The sequence below is a fragment of the Elephas maximus genome, chromosome 2 (assembly GCF_024166365.1).
Source record: "Elephas maximus indicus isolate mEleMax1 chromosome 2, mEleMax1 primary haplotype, whole genome shotgun sequence".
Lineage (NCBI taxonomy): Eukaryota > Metazoa > Chordata > Mammalia > Proboscidea > Elephantidae > Elephas > Elephas maximus.
Genome location: NC_064820.1, coordinates 44,933,518 through 44,954,580, shown reverse-complemented (window position 1 = coordinate 44,954,580; position 21,063 = coordinate 44,933,518). Strand labels below are relative to the sequence as shown.

The window sequence follows — 21,063 nt, the reverse complement described above, 5'->3', positions numbered from 1 at the left end:
GCAATACAGCTACACTACTCTTCAAAAGGTCTAGTGGCTTTCCAGAAACGTGCTTCCTAGAGAATGGTCAGATATGCAGCAGTTAGCATGTTGTTTCAAGCACAAGTGGCAGTTTAGAAAATATGAATAAAAAAGGGCCATGGGACTCCTGCAAAGCCTCTTCTGAACTTCCAAAAGTAAAAGAATGAAATTTCAAATTGTTGTAACTTCCTAGATTCTTGAGATCTGGTTTCATGCTCTAGAAGATTTTGCAATTTCCCCCGTCATCCCCATCCCTTCCCCATTGTTTCCACAACTAGCATAAACGGTTCCCCTGATCCAAGTACAGTCATGTCTGTTTGATTTTTGCTCAAGCTCCCACCTGACGTCTCAGCAGGATGCCTACCCAACATCTCCTTTTTGAAGCCTTGACCTTCTGTCAAATGCCTAGTAATCCAATTCCTTAAATCTTTCTTGGGGTAAGAGTCAGCAGTAGATTGCAAATTCACCCGATTAGCTTTCCACTGCTAAATCATCCTGCACTTCCAGTATTTTAAATCCACCGACCACCCAGGCTACCCCCGGAACCTGGGGAGATAAGATCCATAAGTAGTTCAGAGGTTTATGTGTTATCTCCCATATTTTAAATCCCCAGTTCTTAATGCCAATTAAACTCTAGCCTTGTTGTTCTTTCCCCTTATTTGATTTCATTTTTGCTGAGTGCTTTCATGACTTTTCCTTCAAATTCCCTGACTGATTCTTGGGAGCCGTTTTTTTTCCTGCCAACCTGCAGTGATCATCCATCTTTGGAAGCCCATTCCTCACTTGCCTCTGAATGTCTACATTCTAGCTGCCTGGTTTCCAAAATAAAATTCTGAAACATCATATGTGTAGCATCCAAAACACTATATGTGTGAACATCTTTATAGATTACAGTCTCCAGAACTAGCTCTGCACTGCATGAAAATGAAAACAGTCCTACAAAGTTGCACTAAGAGAAAAGGTACAAATCAGAAAACCTGGACCGACACTCAGATCTTAGGAGAGTGTGTTAATAAGGCCATTTGAACTTACCAGTAATTTCCATCTCATTACCTTAAGAAGCAGCAGAGCTTGGAGAAAGGGCATAGACATCCTAAGAAATTGACTAGGGTTCAAATTCTGGCTTCAGTTTGAACTCCACCTCTATTTCTTACTAACTCTCTGAACTTGGGTAACTTTCTTCACTATCAAATAAAAACAAGGCAATAACATATACTCTATCAGATTGTTATAAAGGTTAAATAAGATTACCTATGTAAAATATGGTTCCTGGCAAAAGTAAGGGATTGTTATTTGTAATATGTATCTCAGAAATTTCCTCTATATTTATTGCTTCTGTTCCTACTTTACTCATTTCATAATAATTCAATATTCATCCCCTTCCTTTCTTCACAACGGACCAGATTTTTGCTTTGGAGAACTCCAAATTACTAACTGTATTTTAGTATACTTTAGAAAATCCAGCTTGAGATGAAGGTAAACTTACCTGTTTTTCCCCCAGAAAAACTAAGATTGCCTTTCTTTAGATTTATTTTGCATGCATCCAAATGCGTTCCTTCTAGTATTTGCAAGTAACCATAGATTTTGCAAAGCAAAATGTTTTAATACTGAACACTAGTGTAACATAAAGACTTTAGTATACTCTCCCAAGCTGGGTGAGGAGCAGGACAGTCAAACAATTAGCTTCATGTTGTTCACTGCTGTTGAGTCAGCCCCTGACTCCTGGCAACCCCATGCATTCTCCACTGGGTTTTCTTGACTGTAATGTTTACAGAAGCAGTTCACTGGGACTTTCTTCCACAGAGCTGCTGGGTGGGTTCAAACTGCCAACCTTTAGAGTAGCAGCTGGTCACAAATCACTTGCACAACCCAGGCTCTTTAAATTAGTTTAGTGCCCCATTAAGCTTTTCAATTATCTTTGAAAATTTTCCAAGGGCAATTTTAAAAAGCCACCAGTCCCTATCTGTCTCTCAGCCTGCTTTCCTCTGGTTTTGCTGTCAGCAGCTCCAGAAGAACTCCCTTCTTGTTCCAAGGCCAGTGGGAAAGCAAGCAGACCTTTTTTTTCTGGTTGCTCAAGTTATTATAACTAAAGAAAGGAGAATAGAGGCCAGGCAAGCAGAGCTGCCAGAGTCTACCACCGATACCTCATGGGAAAGTCTCATAAAGCCTATGAAAAGGCAGAAAAGGAGTACAGGGATTAATAAACATTTTTTTTACTTCCATTTGGACAATGGTTTTGTAAAATCCACTCACAGAAGCTTAGGAAGCTATTAACTTTGGGTATAGCTATTAAATCACATAAATCTACTAAACTATATTATTTATAAATTAGAATAAAAAGATGTCATTTTCGTCCTTAAAAATTTACTAACATTTTAGCGTTTATGCTATGATAAGGGAAGCATTTCAAATCAATGAGTAACAGCTTATTAAACAAATGATGATGGGATATTTGGTAAATAGTTTAGGAACAACAACAGCAAACATAAAATTAGATCTGTACGTCACACCAAACACCAAATAAAAAACTAATAAAGAATTAAATGTAAAAAAAAAAAATGGAGCCATTGAGAATTAGGAGAAAATGTAGGTTAATAATTACCTGCACTCAGGGTAGGGAAGAACTTCCTCAACATAACTCCACTGACAGAAATTGTACATAAAAGGACAGATTAATTGAACTAGAGAAAAAGTAGTTAAGTCCTATATATCAAAAAAAAAAAAAAAATTTAATTGTGACAAAAAACGAATGGGGTAAAACATTTCTAAAATAGATGTAATCAGTTATAATTTTTTATTTGTCATGTTTATAGAGAAACTAATTCCCCTGCGCCAAACCCTGCCCCTCCAAGAAAAAAGACTATGGAAAGAGAAGATGAGCAATACTTGTGAGAAATGCCCTGACAGAGAGTGTCAGAAGGCAGGCGTACAGGGCCTGAGCAAGTTTAAAGACTCTAAGAAGAAAAGGAGCACTGTGGCACTGAGGAGAGAGAATGAAGACAGAGGAGAAAAATTTTTAACAATTACCATACATGAAGAGTTTTGAAAAGAAGGGAAAATATCTAAAAGTACTTAGGCAGGTTTTCATACAATATTCTGTGTGAAACCCCTGTATTGGTCTCTTAAGGAAATTTACGTTAAAGCACTGTGTTTTCTTCAAAGGTTTTAAAGATACGTTGCATTGGTTATGGTACATTTTGGTTTTTTACATACACACAGTCAGAGGCAGAAGCCAAAGCACCCAAATTATATTTAGTTTGGCTATGTGAGAGACAAAAAGATTAATATCCTATATAAAGAGGTTTTATAAGCCTAACAACAACAATAAACCAATGAGAAAACAAAAATGTTATCCAAAAATAGGCAAAAGAATTGAATAGATAATACAATTAAAAAGAAAAATGGTTATAAACATAAAAAAAAATTGACCTTATTTGTGACCAAAGTCATGTCAAATTAAAACAAAATGTTTTCAAGGCAGCATCCCTTTTTCCTCTCAAAAAGTCACCCCAGAACAAGGGGAATAAGAAATTACGAACTCTGGAGGTAGAGCCAACATGGTACTCTAGATGGACACATCATGCTGTCCCTCTGCAGCAAAAGCCTGAAAAACTAAGTTAAAATAGATACAAACACCCATCCTGGAACCCCAACCATCAAATGAAAGAATAAAGAACTAGATCAAGCACTGAATGGAAGAAGAAACTGAAAGAAAACAGACAATGAGGAGAGATATAGAGAAGAGGTCCCCTACCAACTAACACGACACAGCATCGCCATCTTGGAGCACAAGCAGCAACAACCCCGGACAGGGAGTATGGGAAGGCAACTTCAAGGAGCTCCTAACAGGAGACAGAGCACTCCATAACCAGAGAAACATGATTTCCCACCCCTCACCCTTTTGCCTTGAATGCCACCCCTGCCCCTTCCCAATGGGCCACACATAGTGCCACCCAGCTAGAGAGTCACTGGCCTGCTGCCAGCCCAGATCCCTGCCTCCCCAGCTGTCAGCTCCTGCCATGCCTTTTTTTTTTTTTTTTTTTTTTCCTCTCTCCCACCTATCCCTGTATACCATCCTCACTCCCTTCACAACAGCCACACCACACTGTGTGGCTAGAGCACTACTGGGCCACCCCACCCCCACCCACTGGCTCCTGCCATGCTATTTTTTTTCTTTTCTCTTTCTTCAGTTTCTTTCTCTCTTCTACCCAGCCAGGTACACCATCCTCATTCCATCCCCATGGGCCACATCATGACACAGGTAGAAAGCCACCGGGCCATTCTCACCCCAGGTTGGCCCCACCCCCACCCAGAGACTCCTTCCATGATATTTTTTTTTCTTTTTCCCTTTCTTCCTTTTCTATTTCCCTCCTACCTAGCTCCATATGCCTGCTCCATATGCCACCCCTTCCTGACAGGCTACGCAGTGCCACTTGGCTAAAAAGCTACTGGTCTGCCGTCACCCCAGGTCTACTCTGTCACCTGCCAGCTCTTCCACACCATTTTTTTTTTCCTTTCTTCCTTTTCTTTCTCCCTCACACCTAGCCCTGTATGTGACCTCTACCCCTTCCTGCTGGACCATGCCACACCACTGTGGGGAGACAGATACCAACCCACCACCACTTGGGGTCCCCTATGCTCCTACCTGCCCAGGGCTCCCACTGCACCATTTGTTTTTGTGTTTGTTTTCCCCTTTTCTTTCTCCCTCCCACTTAGCCCCATAACCCACCTCTATCCCTTCCTGCTGGTCCACACAGCACAACCTTGTCTAGAGAGCCACCAACCTGCTGCCAGCCTGAGTCTACCCCACCCCCACACACCTGCTCCTACAACACCATTTTTTTCTTTCTTTTTTTCCCCCTTTCTTCCTTCCTCCTTTTCTTCCTTTTCTTTCTCCCTCCCACCTAGCCCTGTACACCACCTCTACACCTCCTTGCTGGGCCTCACCACACTGCTGTGGTTAGAGAACTACAAGCCCACTGTCATACCACATCCCACATGCCCCTACTCACCAGCTCCCACCACACCATTTTTTTCTCTTTTTTTCCCCCTTTTTTAACCTTCTTCCTCTCCCCCACCTAGCCCTTTATGCCACCTCTCCCCATTCTGGCCTGGTCACACTGCACTGCTGTAGCTAGAAAGCCACTGTCCCACTGCTTTCTTCCTTTCACCTACCTCTGTACACCACCTCCCCCCAGTTCCATCCCATCCCCACCCACTGGCTAACTTTTTTTTCTTCTTCCTCTGACCTAGCCCCATACACCACAACTTCCTATCTGCTGGCCCTCATTGTGCCACATGGCTGGAGCATACCTGGCTCAGGCCTGCTGCCACACCGGGCCTGCACTGCCCGTCACCTTCTGCCACTCAACCAGCTGCTGAATGATGGGAATTAAGCCCATACCATCCTTGTCTGACACCACTGCCTATCTGGCGAGGGGCTGTGAGCACTCCCACATCACTGGACCAATATCAAGAGACAAACAACACCCGCCCAGTCTGCCACCTCACAGAACTAGTGTACAGTGAAGTGGGCTTGCCCTGCCTGCTGCTGCCTTGCCTACCTGGACAAGGTGGTGCGACCTAGTGTGCCCACAGAAGAGAAAGCAGCAAAGTAAGCCTAGCTTGCCTTCCCTGACATATCAAACAAAAGAAGCAGGATGAAACAGAAAAACATATAATCAGTAAATAGAGAAAACAATACCTTAATGTTTTGGAGACAGCTGGCAATATCAAAACATATAAAAAAGGAGGACAAGATGACTCTAGCAGGTGACCAGAATAAAGAATCAGATAACCTTCCAGTAAAATAAAAGGCAGTGGAACTACCTGATATAGAATTCAAAAGACTAATATCTAGAGCTCTCCAAGAGATAAGGAAAAAGATCAGGAAAATACAGACAAAACAAGGAAAAAACAAAATCATAGAAAACACAGACAAAGCCAATGAAAACATAACCAAAATCAAGAAAAACACAAAGCAATAGAAGAATTCTGGAAAATAATACAAGAAAAAATACAAAATAAGTAAACAAATAGAAATTGTACAAAAACAGCAACTAGAAACCCAAAAGATAACAAAATTTCAGAAATGGACAACTCAGTAAAAGGTTTTAGGAGCAAATTTGAAACAATGAAAGACAGAGGCAGCAAGATTGAAGACAACTCCATGGACACCACCTTGTTTGAGGAAAAATCAAGAAAAGAATGAAGAAAACTTAAGAATTATGTGGGACACAACCAAGAGCAAAAATTTGCATGTGATCAGAGTTCCAGAACAGGGGGAGAAAATGAAAAACACAAAGACTGTCAAAGATTTGCTGGCAGAAAACTTCCCAAACATCATGAAAGATGAAAAGTTGACCATCCAAAAAACTCAGTGACCCCCATATAGGATAGACCCCAAAAGAAAGTCAGCAAGACATATCATAATCCCACTTTCCAAAACCGAAGACAAAGCAAGAATCCTGAGAGCAGCTTGAGAAAAACAAAAAGTCACTTAGAAAGGGGAAATAATAAGACTATATTCTGATTACTAAGCAGAAACTATGCAGGCAAGCAAGCAATGGGATGACATATATAAAACCTTGAAAGGAAAAAAGTGCCAACCAAGAATAAAGTATCCTGCAAAACTCTCACTCAAACACAACGGCGAAATTAGGACATTTACAGATAAACAGAAATTAAGGGAATTCGTAAAAACGCAATCAAATTTACAAGAAATATTAAAGGGAGGCCTTTGATTAGACAGCCAACAACATTAGACAACAACCGGAGTCTAGGACACAGAACAGCATCAGCCAGATAGCAACCTAGGTAAGGAACTCTCAGTAATAAAACAAAGCTATAAAGACTTAAAACTGGGAAACAGAGGCATCCATTACTAAATGACGATGACATCAAAACAACAGAAGGCAGAATAAATGGTATAGAACTTTGAAATGAAGAGGAAGTCAAGGTGATATCAAGAAATAAAAGACTGGTTCAAATTTAGGAAGATAAGGGTAAATTTCAAGGTAACCACAAAGAAAGTTAACAAACTTACTCATCAGAATAAAAAAGAAGAAAAACAAAGTCTCAGTAAACACAACCTATAATAATGGGAAAAAAAAAAAAAAGAAAATTCACCAACAAAAGGAATTCAGCACAGGAAAGTAAGGGGAACAAAGAAAACATCAGCACCACACACACACAAAGCACAATATGACAGCAAATAAACTCATACCTATTGATAATAACACTGAAAGTAAATAGCTTCAATGCACCTGTAAAGAGAAAGAGGGTGGCAGAATGTATAAGAAAGTATGACCCATCAATATGCTGCCTACAAGAGACACACCTTAGACATAAGGACACAAATATATTAAAAATCAAAGGATGAAAAAGAATACATCATGCAGTGTTAGTTTATTAATCTCAGATGAAATAGACTTTAAGGCAAAATCAACCATAAAAGACAAGGAAGGACATTATGTAATAATTAAAGGGACAGTTCACCTTAATAAATGTCTACATAGCCAGCAACAGGGCTCCAAAATACACAAAACGAACTTTAACTGCACTGAAAAGAGAAATTGACAGTTTCACAATAATAGTAGGAGATTTCAGCACACCACTGTTGGTAAAGGACAGAACATTTAGAAAGAAAGTAACAAAGTTGTCTAATCAAAGGCCTCCCTTTAATATTTCTTGTAAATTTGATTTTGTTTTTTATGAATTCCCTTAATTTCTGTTTATCTGGAAATGTCCTAATTTTACCATTGTGTTTGAGTGAGTTTTGCAGGATATTTTATTCTTGGTTGGGACTTTTTTCTTTCAAGGTTTTATATATGTCATCCCATTGCCTTCTTGCCTGCACAGTTTCTGCTAAGTAATCAGAATATAGTCTTATTATTTTCCCTTTCTAAGTGACTTTTTGTTTAAAATCAATCAACTCGACTCATAGACATATATAGAATACTCCACTCAGCAGCAGCAAAGTATACATTCTTTTCCAACTCACATGGAGCATTCTCCAGAATAGACCACGTTTTAGTCCACAAAGCAACCCTTAGATAAAATCCAAAAAAAAAAAAGACATCATTATAATACAAAGCATTCTCTCTGATCAAAATGTCGTAAAAGTAAAAATCATTAACAAGAAGAGCAAGGGAAAAAAAATCAAATACATGAAAACTGAATAACACCTTCCTTAAAAACAACTAGGTAATAGAAGAAATAAAAAATGAAACAAAAAATTAACAGAATTAAATGAGAATAGAAATACATCATACCAAAACATATGGGACACAGCAAAGGTAGAGCTCAGAAATCAATTTATAGCAATAAATGCACACATCATAAAAGAACAGGCCAAAATCAAAACATTAGCCCTACAACCTGAAAAAATATAGAACAGCAAAGATAGCCTACAGTCACCAGAAGAAAGGAAATAATAAAGATTAGGGCAGAAGTAAATGAAATAGAGAATAGAAAAAGAATCAACAGACCAAAAATTGGTTCTTTGAAAAGATCGGTAAAACTTACAAACTATTGGCCAAATTGACAAAAGAAAAACAGGATAGGAAGCAAATAACCCACATAAGAAATGAGACTGAGGCCATTATAATAGACTCAACTGAAATAAAAAGGATCATGAGAGAATACTATGAGAAATTGTATTCCAACAAATTTGAGAATGTAAAGGAAACGGACAAATTTCTAGAAACACTACCTACCTAAACTAACACAAACTGAGATAGAAAATCTAAACAGAGCCATAACAGGAGAAGAGATTGAAGAGGTAATAAAAAAATTTTTTTAAACTCCAATAAAAAAAAGCCCTGGCCTGGATAGCTTCACTGGAGAATTCTACTAAACATTCAGAGAAGAGCTCACACCAGTCCTACTCAAACTATTTTAGAGCATAGAAAAGAAAGGAATACTCCTGAATTCATTCTATGAAGACAGCATAACCCTGATACTAACACCAAGTAAAAAAAAAAAAAAAGACACCACAAAAAAAGAAAATTACAGACCAATACATCTCATGAAAATAGATGCAAAAATTGTTAGCAAAATTCTAGCCAATAGAATTCAGCATCATATCAAAAAAAAAAGACTACAACCAAGTGGAATTCATACCAGGTATGCAGGTTTTTTTTTTTTTTTTTTATTGCAGGTTTTTTTTTTTTTTTATGCAAGGATAGTTCAAAATTAGAAAATCAATCAATGTAATCCACCATGTAAATGGAACAAAAGAAAAGAATCACATAAAAATATCAATCAGTGAAGAAAAGACATTTGATAAAGTCCAACACACATTCCTGAGAAATACTCTTGAAAAAATAGGAATAGAAGGGGAATCCCTCAACATAATAAAGGGCATCTTTACAAAACTAACAGAGAGAGGCTGAAAGCATTCCCCCTGAGAAGAGGGAACAAGACAGGGATGCCCTTTTCACCACTCCTATTTAACATTGTGCTCGAAGTTCTTGCTACAGCAATAAGACAAGAGAAAGAATTAGAAAGGAAGAATTTAAATTTCCCCTATCCACAAATGATATGATCTTATACACAGAAAGCCCCAAAGATTACACCAGAAAACTACTGGAAGTAATAGAAAAATTCAGCAGAGTAGCAGGATACAAGATCAAAATACAAAAATTAGTTGAATTCCTATACACCAAGAAAGGGAACTTTGAAAAGGAAATCAGGAAAGCAATACCATTTATAACAACCCCTAAAAAGATAAAATATTTAGGAATAAATCTAACCAGGAATGTAAAAGACCTATACAAAGAAAACTACAAAACACTATTGCAAGAAACCAAGAGGCTTACATAAATGGAAAAACGTTCCCCATGTTCATGGATAGGAAGACTCAATATTGTGATAATGTCAATTCTACCCAAAGTGACCCACAGGTACAATGCAATCCTGATCCAAACACCAGCAGCAGTCATTAATGAAATGGAAAACTAATCACCAACTTTATATGGAAAGGAAAGAAACCCCAGATAAGAAATGCATTATTGAAGAAAAAGAACAAAGTAGGAGGCCTCACACTACCTGATCTCAGAACCTATACAGCTGCAGTAATCAAAACAGCCTGGTACTGTTACAATGACAGACACATTGACCAATGGAACAGAATTGAGAACCTATTGACAGCTGATTTTTCGCAAAGGAACAAAGTCCGTTTAATGGGTTAAAGACAGTCTTTTTAGCAAATAGTGCTGACAAAACTGGATGTCCATCTCTAGAAAAATGAAACAGGACCCATACCTCACACCATGTTCAAAAACTAACTCCAAATGGATCAAAGATCTAAATATAAAACCTAAAATGATAAAGATCATGGAAGAAAAAATAGGGATAGTGTTAGGGGCCTTAATAAAAACCAAAAACCAAACCCACTGCCGTCGAGTCGATTCCGACTCCTAGCAACCCTATAGGACAGAGTAGAACTGCCCCATAGAGTTTCCAAGGAGTACCTGGTGGATTCGAACTGCTTACCTTTTGGTTAGCAGCTGTAGCACTTAACCACTACGCCACCAGAGTTTCCTTGATACACAGCATGAATTCAATACAAACCATAACTAAAAATTCACAAACACCAGAAAATAAACTACATAACTGAGATCTCCTAAAAATTAAACATTTATGCTCATCAAAAGACTTTACCAAAAGAATAAAAAGACAACCTACAGACTGGAAAAAAAATTTTGCCCATGGGGTCAGTTGGTTTTGGTTTATGACATATTTGACAAGAATCTAATCTCAAAAATCTATAGAATACTTCAACACCTCAATAACAAAAAGGCAAACAATCCAATTAAAAAATGAGCAAAGGATATGAACAGATGGTTCACCAAAAAGGACATTCAGTCAGCTAACAGACACATGAGGAAATGCTCCCAATCATTAGCCTTTGTTGTTGTTGTTGTTGTTGTTGTTGTTGTTGTTGTTGTTGTTGTTGTTGTTGTTGTTAGGTGCTGTCCAGCCAGTTCCAACTCATAGCCACCGTATGTACCAAAGAACAAAACACTGCCCTGTCCTGATCCATGATCACAATCATACTAATTCTTGAACCCATTGTTGCAGCCACTGTGTCAATCCATCTCATTGAGGGTCTTCCTCTTTTCCACTGACCCTGTACTTTACCAAGCATGATGTTCTTCTCCAGGGACTGATCCCTCCTGAAAACATGTCCAGAATATATAAGACACAGTGTCGCCATCCTTGCTTCTAAGGAGCATTCTGATTGTACTTCTTCCAAGACAGGTTTTTTCATTCTTTTGGCAGCCCATGGTATATTCAGTATTCTTTTCCAACACCACAATTCAAAGGCTTCAGGTCTTTGATCTTCCTTCTTCATTGTGCAGTCTTCCCATGCGTATGATGCAATTGAAAATACAATGGTTGGGTCAGGAGCACCTTAATCTTCAAGGTGACATTTTGCTTTTCAACACTTTAACACTTTCCAGCAGATTTGCCCAATGCAATATGTCATTTGATTTCTTGACTGCTGCTTCCATGGCTGTTGATTGTGGATCCAAGTAAAATGAAATCCTTGACAACTTTAGTCTTTTCTCCGTTTATCATGATGTTGCTTATTGGTCCAGTTGTGAGGATTTTTGTTATCTTTATATTGTGATTTCATCCATACTGAAGGCTGTGGTCTTTGATCTTCATCAGTAAGTGCTTCAAGTCTTCACTTTCAGCAGGCAAGGTTGTGTCATCCGCATAACGCAGGTTGTTAATGAGTCTGCCTCAAATCCTGATGCCCCGTTCTTCTTCGTATAGTCCAGCTTCTCGATTATTTGCTCAGCATACAGATTGATTAGGTATGGTGAAAGGATACAACCCTGATGTACACCTCTCCTGACTTTAAACCAATGCAGTATCCCCTTGTTCTGTCCAAACAACTGCCTCTTGATCTATGTACAGGTTCCTCATGAGCACAATTAAATGTTTTGGAATTCCCATTTTTCACGATATTATCCATAATTTGTTATGATCCACACAGTCAACTGCCTTAGCATAGTCAATAAAACACAAGTAAACATCCTTCTGGTATTCTCTGCTTTCAGCCAGGATCCATCTGACATCAGCAATGATATCCCTGGTTCCACATTCCCTTCCGAATCCGGCCACAATTTCTGGCAGCTCCCTGTTGATATATTGCTGTAGCTGCTTTTGAATGATCTTCAGCAAAATTTGGCTCAGATGTGATATTGATGATATTGTTTGATAATTTCCATATTCGGTTGGATCACTTTTCTTGGAAATAGGCATAAATTTGGATCTCTTCCAGTCAGTTGGCCAGGTAGCTGTCTTCCAAATTTCTTGGCATAGATGAGTAAGCACTTCCAGTGCTGCATCTGATGGTTGAAACATCTTAATTGATATTCCATCAATTTCTGGACCTTGTTTTTCACCAATGCCTTCAGTGCAGCTTGGACTTCTTCCTTCTGTACCATCGGTTCCTGATCATATGCTATCTCATGAAATGGTTGAACATTGACCAATTCTTTTTTGGTATAATTACTCTGTGTATTCCTTCCATCTTCTTTTGATGCTTCCTGAGTCGTTTAATATTTTCCCCACAGAATCCTTCACTATTGCAACTTGAGGCTTCAATTTTTTCTTCAGTTCTTTCAGCTTGAAAAATACTATGCATGAGGGCCCCTGAGGGAGCAGGAGATCAGTGGGATACAGACCCCAAATTCTCATAAAAAGGCCAAACTTAATGGTCTGACTGAGACTAGAGGAATCCCGGAAGCCATGGTCCCCAGACCTTCTGTTGGCAGAGGACAGGAACCATCCCCGAAGACAACTCATCAGACATGAAAGGGACTGGTCAGCGGGTGGGAGAGAGACGCTGATGAAGAGTGAGCTAATTATATCAGGTGGACACTTGAGAGTGTGTTGGCAACTCTTGTCTGGAGGGGGGATGGGAGGATAGAGAGAGAGAGAAGCCGGCAAAATTGTCATGAAAGGAGAGACTGAAAGGGCTGACTCAAGAAGGGGAGAGCAAGTGGGAGTAGGGAGTGAGATGTATGTAAACATATTTGTGACAGACTGATTGGATTTGTAAACGTTCACTTGAAGCTTAATAAAAGTTAATTAAAAAAAAAAAAACTATGCATGTTCTTCCCTTTTGATTTTCTATCTCCAGCTGTTTGCACATGTCATTATAATACTTTGTCTTCTGGAACCACCCTTTGAAACCTTCTGTTCAGTCCTTTTACTTCATCATTTCTTCCTTTTGCTTTTGCTGCTCAGTGTTTAAGAGGAAGTTTCAGAATCTCTTCTGACATCCATTTTGGTCTTTTCTTTCTTTCCTATCTTTTTAATGACCTCTTACTTTCTTCATGTATGATGTCCTTGATGTCATTCCACAACTCATCTGGTCTTCGATCATTAGTGTTCAATGCATGAAATCTTTTCTTGAGATTGTCTCTAAATTCAGGTGGGAGATACTCAAGGTTGTATTTTGGCTTTGGTCAACTTGTTCTAATTTTCTTCAGTCAACTTGAACTTGCATATGAGCAATTGATGATCTGTTCCGCAGTTGGCCCCTGGCCTTGTTCTGACTGATGATGTTTAGTTTTTCCATCATCTCTTTCCACAGGTGTAGTCAATTTGATTCCTGTGTGTTCCATCTGGTAAGGTTCATGTGTATAGTTGCCATTTATGTTGGTGAAAAAAGGTATTTGCAATGAAGAAGTCAGTAGCCTTTCAAAATTCTATCACGTGATCCCCAGCATCATTTCTATCACCAAGGCCATGTTTTCCAACTACTGATCCTTCTTCTTTGTTTCCAACTTTTGCATTCCAATCACTAGTAATTATCAACGCATCTTGATTGCATGTTTGATCAATTTCAGACTGCAGAAGCTAATAAAAATCTTCAATTTCTTCCTCTTTGGCCTTAGCAGTTGGAGCATAAGTTTGAATAATAGTCTTATTAACTGGTCTTCCTTGTAGTTATATGGATATTATCCTATCACTGACAGGATAAATCTTGAAATGCTCTTTTTGACGATGAATGCAATGCCATTCCTCTTCAAGTTGTCATTCCTGGCATAGTAGACCACATGATTGTCCAATTCAAAATGGCCAGTGCCAGTACATATCAGCTCACTAATGCCTAGGCTATTGATGTTTATGCGTTGCATTTCATTTTTGACGATTTCCAATTGTCCCAGATTCGTACTTTGTACATTCCACATTCCGATTATCAATGGATGTTTGTAGCTGTTTCTTCTCATTTTGTGTTGTGCCACATCAGCAAATGAAGTTTCAGAAACTCGACTCCATCCACGTCATTAAGGTCGACTATACTTTGAGGAGGCAGCTCTTCCCCGGTCATCTTTTCAGTGCCTTCCAATCTGGGGGGAGCTCATCTTCTGGCACTATAGCACACAGTGTTCCACTGCTATTCATAAGGTTTTCACTGGCTAATTCTTTTTAGAAGTATACTGCCAGGTGCTTCTTCCTAGTCTGTCTTAGTCTGAAGCCTCAGCTGAAATCTATCCACAACCAGTGACCCTGCAGGTATCTGACTACCGGTGGCATAGCTCCCAGCATCACAGTAACATGCAAGCCCGCACGGTATGACAAACTGACAGACACATGGGGGCCATAAGAGAAATACAAATCAAAACTACATGAGATACCATCTCACCCCAACATTACTGCCACGAATCAAAAACACAGAAAATAACAAATATTGGAGAGGTTATGGGGAGATTAGAACTTTCATATACTGCTGATGGGAATGTAAAATCATACAACCACTATGAAAAATGATATGGCGCCTCCTTTAAAAACCAGAAATAAAAATATCGTATGATCCAGCAATCCCACTCCAAGGAATATATCCTAAAGAAGTAAGAGTCGTAACACGAAGAAACATATGCACTTCCATATTCATTGCAGTATTGTTCATGATAGCAAAAAAGATAGAAACAAGAGCCCATCAACAGATAATGGATAAACAGATCATACGCAATGTAATATTACCTAACACTAAAGAACAGTGATGAATCTGCAAAACATCTCACAACATGAATGAATCTGGAGGGCATTATGCTGAGTGAAGTGAGTCAACCATGAAAGGACAAATATTGTACGAGACCACTATTATAAAAACACAATAAAAGGTTTACACACAGAAAAAAGAAAAATCTCTGATAGTTATGAGGGAAGGGAGGAGTAAGGAAGTGAAATCACTAACTAGATGGTAGACAAGTGTTAACTTTGGTGAAAGGAAAGACAACACACAATGTAGGGAAGTCAGCACAACTTGACCAAGGCAAAGCCATAGAAGTTTCTATGGGACCATGGTCTCTGGGGACATCTAGGTCAGTTGGTGTAACATAATTCATAAAGAAAATGTTCTACATCCTACTTTGGTGCGTAGCATCTGGGGGCTTAAAAGCTTGCATGTGGCCATCTAATATATGTCTATAGGTCCCATCACATTTAGAGCAAAGGAGAATGACAAAGACCAAAGACACAAGGAAAATATCAGTCCAAAGGACTAATTGGCCATGTACACCACAGCCTTCACCTGTCTGAGCCAAGAACTAGATGGTACTTGGCTACCACCACTGACTGCTCTGACAGATCACAACAAAGAGTTCTGGACTGAGTGGAAGGAAAATGTAGAACACGATTCAAACTCACAAAAATAGACCAGACTTACTGATCTGACAGATACTGGAGAAATGCCTAAAACTGTGGCTCCCAGACACCCTGCTAACTCAGGCCTAAAGCCACTTCCAAAGTCTACCTTTCAGCCAAAGATTAAACCACTGCCGTCGAGTCGATTCTGACCTATAGCCACCCTATAAACAGGCCTATAAAATAAACAATAACACACATGAGGAAGCTGCTTCTTAATTCAATCAAGTATACAAGACCAAATGGGCAATACCTGCCCAAAAGCAAAGATGAGAAGGCAGGAAGGGACAAGAAAACCTGGACAAGTAGACATGGGAAATCCAGGATTTAAAGGGGAAGAATGCTGACCCATCACGGGAATGGTAACCAATGTCACAAAACAATTTGTGTATAAATTTTTGAATAAGAAACTAATTTGCTCCGTAAACTTTCACCTAAAGCACAATGTTTTTAAAAATGTTTTGAATGAGAAACTAATTTGCACTGTAAACTTTCATCTGAAACACAAATAATAACTTAAAAAAAAAGAATCATTCATAGTGAACCCCTACACAACAAGCATAATTCAAAAGTACAATATATGAAATCAGAAAGTGAAAGGGGGAAAGACAGAGAGGAAGAGGGTTAAAGTAAAGGGGGAAGATAGTAGAGACAAGCAATTCTATTCACCCTGTAGCCAACAGGACCTGGGAATTTTTTTTTTTTTTTTTTTAGTTGTGCTTTAGATGAAGGTTTACAGAGCAAACTGGCTTCTCATTAAACATTTAGTACACATACTGTTTTGTGACATTGGTTACCAATTTCACAACATATCAACACTCTCGTTCTCAACCTTGGGTTCCCTATTACCAATTTTCCTGTCTCCTCCTGCCTTCTAGTCCCTGCCCCTGGGCTGGTGTGCCCCTTTAGTCTTGTTCTGTTTCATGGGCGTGTCTAATCTTTGGCTGAAGGGTGAACTTCAGGAGTGACTTCATTACTAAGATATAATTGTGTCTGGGGGCCATAATCTCAGGGTTTCTACAGGCTCTGTCAAGCCACTAAGTCTGATCTTTTTTTGTGAGTTAGAATTTTGTTCTACATTTTTCTCTGGCTCTGTCTGGGACCCTCTATTGTAATCTTTGTCAGAGCAGTCAGTGATGGTAGCTGGGCACCATCTAGTTCTGCTGAGGTCAGTCTGATAGAGACTGTGGAATTGTGAAGGCCTGGGAATTTTTTAGGTTCCAGCAATGTCATGCAGGTTTAAATTGGGATATATTTCTAACATTTTATATTCAAGACCCTCATTTCTGTATACCTGGAACAGCTAGTTCTTGTATTTTGAACATTCGTCTTAAGTCATGGTATTCTTTGCTTTGTTTCTTAGGTACCAGCAAAGGCCTAACATCTTACTCAACAAGTTCCCTACCACCACCTCCACCACCCCATCCAGCCAGCCAACCACCATTGCCAGTATCTCATCCAACACTGTCAGCAGTCCCAAGTCTACCTCCCAGAAACATTAAACCTGCCTTTGATCCAAAGTAAGTAAACAATTATCTTTCTGCTTCTTTAGGTGAGTAGATTTTCAAACTGTGTTCGACAGATTGCTGAGGGCTCCACAGTAAACTCTCTGGGACCCCAAAGGTAGGGCAGATGTCAGAGAGAAGGGCTCCCTGAGTGACAGCTCCTATTCCACTTTTGGTCTAAGCAACTCTTGTTTACCTGTTTGATGTGTTTCCCATTAAAATTTCATTTGAAGAAAACCTCCGTTGCTCTAATAAAAAGTCCTAAAGCTTTCTTCAAGTCAGCACCGCAACTATCTGCTATATCATGACAATCACCCCCACCACTATCACCATTATAATCATCACTACGGCCACCACCACTATATTTTACTGACTGCCTATGATGTGCTAAGCACTTTACAGGATAACCTTATCAAGTGGGTACCATCATCATTATTTTGTGGATGAGGAAATAGAACTTTGCAAAAGTCAAGTACCTTCCCCAAGATTACACAACAGTGTGCAGTAGAAATTTGAACCAATGTCCATCCGACTCAAAATCAAATGTGTAATCTTAACCACAATGCTGTGTGTTGTTGTTGTGTGTGCTGTTGAGACTATTAGAACTCACAATGACACTATAACCCAATGACACTATATGACAGAGTAAAACTTCCCTGTAGGGTTTACTAGGCTGTAATCTTTACGGCCCATAGGAACCTTATAGGACAAAGCTGAACTGCCCCGAATCAACTCTATGGTACACAACAATAACAACAGTCTTTATGGGAATAGATTGCCAGAACTTTTCGCTTACTGAGCCGCTGGTGGATTCAAACTGCCGACCTTTCAGTTAGCAACTGAGCACTTAACCACCAGAGTGATACATACATATACACACACACACACACGTGTGTGTGTGTGTGTATTCTCCTTTAAATAAAAAACATGGGAATTTCTCTCCTCCTTTAGAATTTTTAGCTGGGTGTTAAAAACCTAGGAAACTTAATTCATTCCCACCCCTAGCTTAAATGTTCTCTTAGATGGTACTTTTTAGAATGTTAGAACTGTGCCATCTTCTATGAATTGACTCTTTATTCATAATCTACCAGAGTAGCTGGTTGAGGTAAAAGGAAGAAGGAGACTGGAATAGGATAAAATGTTGTTTTAAAAAGAAAAACTCAGATGATGGCAGAACATAGATTCTTACGGCAGGACTGACAAGGTCTTCTGTTTCTTCTTATAGAAAGTTGACTTATGTGATTGTCCTTTACAACAAATAAATAGTATCCCAACATATTTATCTACAGTTTATTTTTCCTTTACTTCAGTCCCCCTCCCAGATTGATGATCTTTGTGATAAAAGTACTTAATGTCCATAATCCATATCATAGAAACTGTTAATAAAAATATCTGATAGCTTTCCTTAAATGCTTGATGGTTATTGCTATTGTTAGGTGCCATCAAGTTTCTTTTGACTCATAGCGACCCATGAGACCCACTGGGTTTTCTAGGTTGTAATCTTTATGAGAGCAGATTGCCAGGTCTTTCCAACCGCCAAACTTTTTGTTAGCAGCCAAGCGCTTAGCTGTTGTGCCATCAGGGCTCCTTGCTTGATGATTATGGGGACTGAAAACACATTTGTCACGAGTAGCCACCACTTTGTTTCATTTTATTATTCTTCCTTTGGGGTTTAAAGGCAGTAACTAGAAGATGTTAGAGCAGCTTAATGGCTATTGTCTAATTTATGTTTTGTGCATTTATGTTTTACCTATACATCCTCCCAGGCATTTGATTTTACAAACTTTTATAAGATTCTAATATTCCATGATGGTCCCTGGGTAGCACAAATGGTTTGCTCTTGGCTATTAAACAAGAGGTTGGTGGTTCGAGCCCACCCAGCAACCTTGCAGAAGACAGGCCTGGCGATCTGCTTCCATAAAGATTACAGCCAAGAGAAAACACTATGGAGCTCAGTTCTACATGGGGTTGTCATGGGTTGAAATGGACTCAATGGCAATAGGTTTGGGTTTTTTTAATATCCTATGATATCCTGCTATCAAATAAGAGAGTAAGCCATCTGCCTACTAACATACTAAATGTTAGTTTAATTAAAATAATTAGTTAATGTGTTCTTGTAAACACCTGATTTGTGTCAATTATTTTCCTTTCTAATTTTTCCTGCCGTGATAATTTTAACCCATTATATTTTGACTTTAGTACTTTTGAATCTCATAGTATGACCCTGCCTTTGGTAAGACTTCTGTACCCAGTGTCACCCTAGTAAGAAATTTTAATAGATGCCTTGAGCATGACAAGACATATAAGATGGTAACTGGAAGAAGAAATTGTGAAGAAGAGGAGAAATATTTGGTACTCTTCCTACTATTTTGGGGGTCCCCAAGACCACCCAAATATTTAGTGATTCTCTAGAAGGACTCACAGGACTCAGAATGTAGTCATACATAAGATTTATTACAGTCACACAGTAAGGATAACCAGCCAGATCCTAAGGGGAAAAGATGCGAGCAGAGTCTAAAGAAATTGATGCGCTAGTTTCCGATGCTGTCTCCCCCCAAGCCTGGAGGACACACATTAAACGTGCTCCTTTCTCCAGCTGTGAAAACACAACAAGTAGGTAATATTTCTTTCCAGGGAAGCCCATTCCTGACTCAGAAGCCAAGGTTTGTACTGGGGGCTGGTCATATAAGCATCCTCTGCCTAACCCACCTCCATGGAGTCAATTCCGACTCATAGTGACCCCTGCCTAAAAAAAAAAAAAAAGCAGCTACCAAAATCCCAGACTTCTACAAGGAAAGCAAGTATTCACCATAAATCACATTGTTTATATAGCCTAAAAAACCAGTTGTCATAGTCAGTTCCAACTTAGGGCGACCCCATGTACTTCAGAGTAGAACTGCACTTCATAGGGTTTTCGGTGGCTGATTAGTTTTAAAGTAGATCAACAGACCTTTCTTTTGAGGAGCCTCTGAGTGAACTTGAACCACCAACCTTTCGGTTAGCAGTCAATGCATTAACCATCTGAGCTACCTGAGGTAGGCACAGCGAACGCTCTTATCAATGAGGCAACTTTTCCTATCAATGTAGGGAATTTTTTCAAAGTCGAGTTGCCAGATACCAGCTAAAAGCCAAGCTTGGAAACAGATTCTTCTAAAGATAGCAGCCTCGTGTTTGCCATGTTAACTCTTTTCTGTAAGCCTACTTGTTATGGATTGAATTGTATCCCCCCAAAATAAGAGTTGGTATCCTGACCCTGTACCTGTGGATATATGTACTTCCATTTGGGAACAGTGCTTTCTTTGTTATGTTAATGGAGCCATATCAATGTAGAGTGTGTCCTAAACCCAATCACTTCTGAGTTATAAGGAACAGCATAGACAAAGAGACAAGCAAGCACAAAGAGAGGGAAGATAGATGCCATGTGACGATCGCCAAGGAACTGACTTTTGCCCACAGCCAACAGAGAGAGTCTTCCATTAGAGCCAGTGTCCTGAATCTGGATTTATAGCCTCCTGATCTGTGAGAAAATAAATTTCTGTTCTTCAAAGCCACCTAGTGGTATTTCTGTTACAGCAGCGCTAAAAACTAAGACACTATTCCTTGGAATCGATTATGATGAGGTGGGAAGATAGGTTCAAGGAGGAAGGAAATATCTCAAAGACAGTCCTATCACCTGTACTACTACTTCATACAGATGCTAGCCCATTTCCCAGCTTTGCAGGGAATTTTTACACAGAAGGCAAAGTTGAAAAGGGCCTGCCAAACACCCAGGCGCATATTCTTACTTGTAATATTGTTTTCATCAGAGATTAACAAAATCCACCAATAGTAATAAACTTTGACTCATCCCTATTTCCATCTT

At 39.2% G+C, this 21,063-nt stretch overlaps 1 protein-coding gene across 5 annotated transcripts in view; it reads left to right on the top strand.

Annotated features, from left to right (window-relative positions):
• The window catches only part of FYB1 (FYN binding protein 1), a 185,662-nt gene that overhangs the window by 107,552 nt on the left and 57,047 nt on the right, over positions 1-21,063 (top strand). For all 5 annotated transcript variants that reach the window (XM_049862759.1, XM_049862737.1, XM_049862752.1 and 2 more), the window contains one exon: positions 17,060-17,216. In XM_049862759.1, the coding sequence (XP_049718716.1) occupies positions 17,060-17,216 (157 nt within the window). The remainder of the gene's footprint in view (positions 1-17,059; positions 17,217-21,063) is intronic.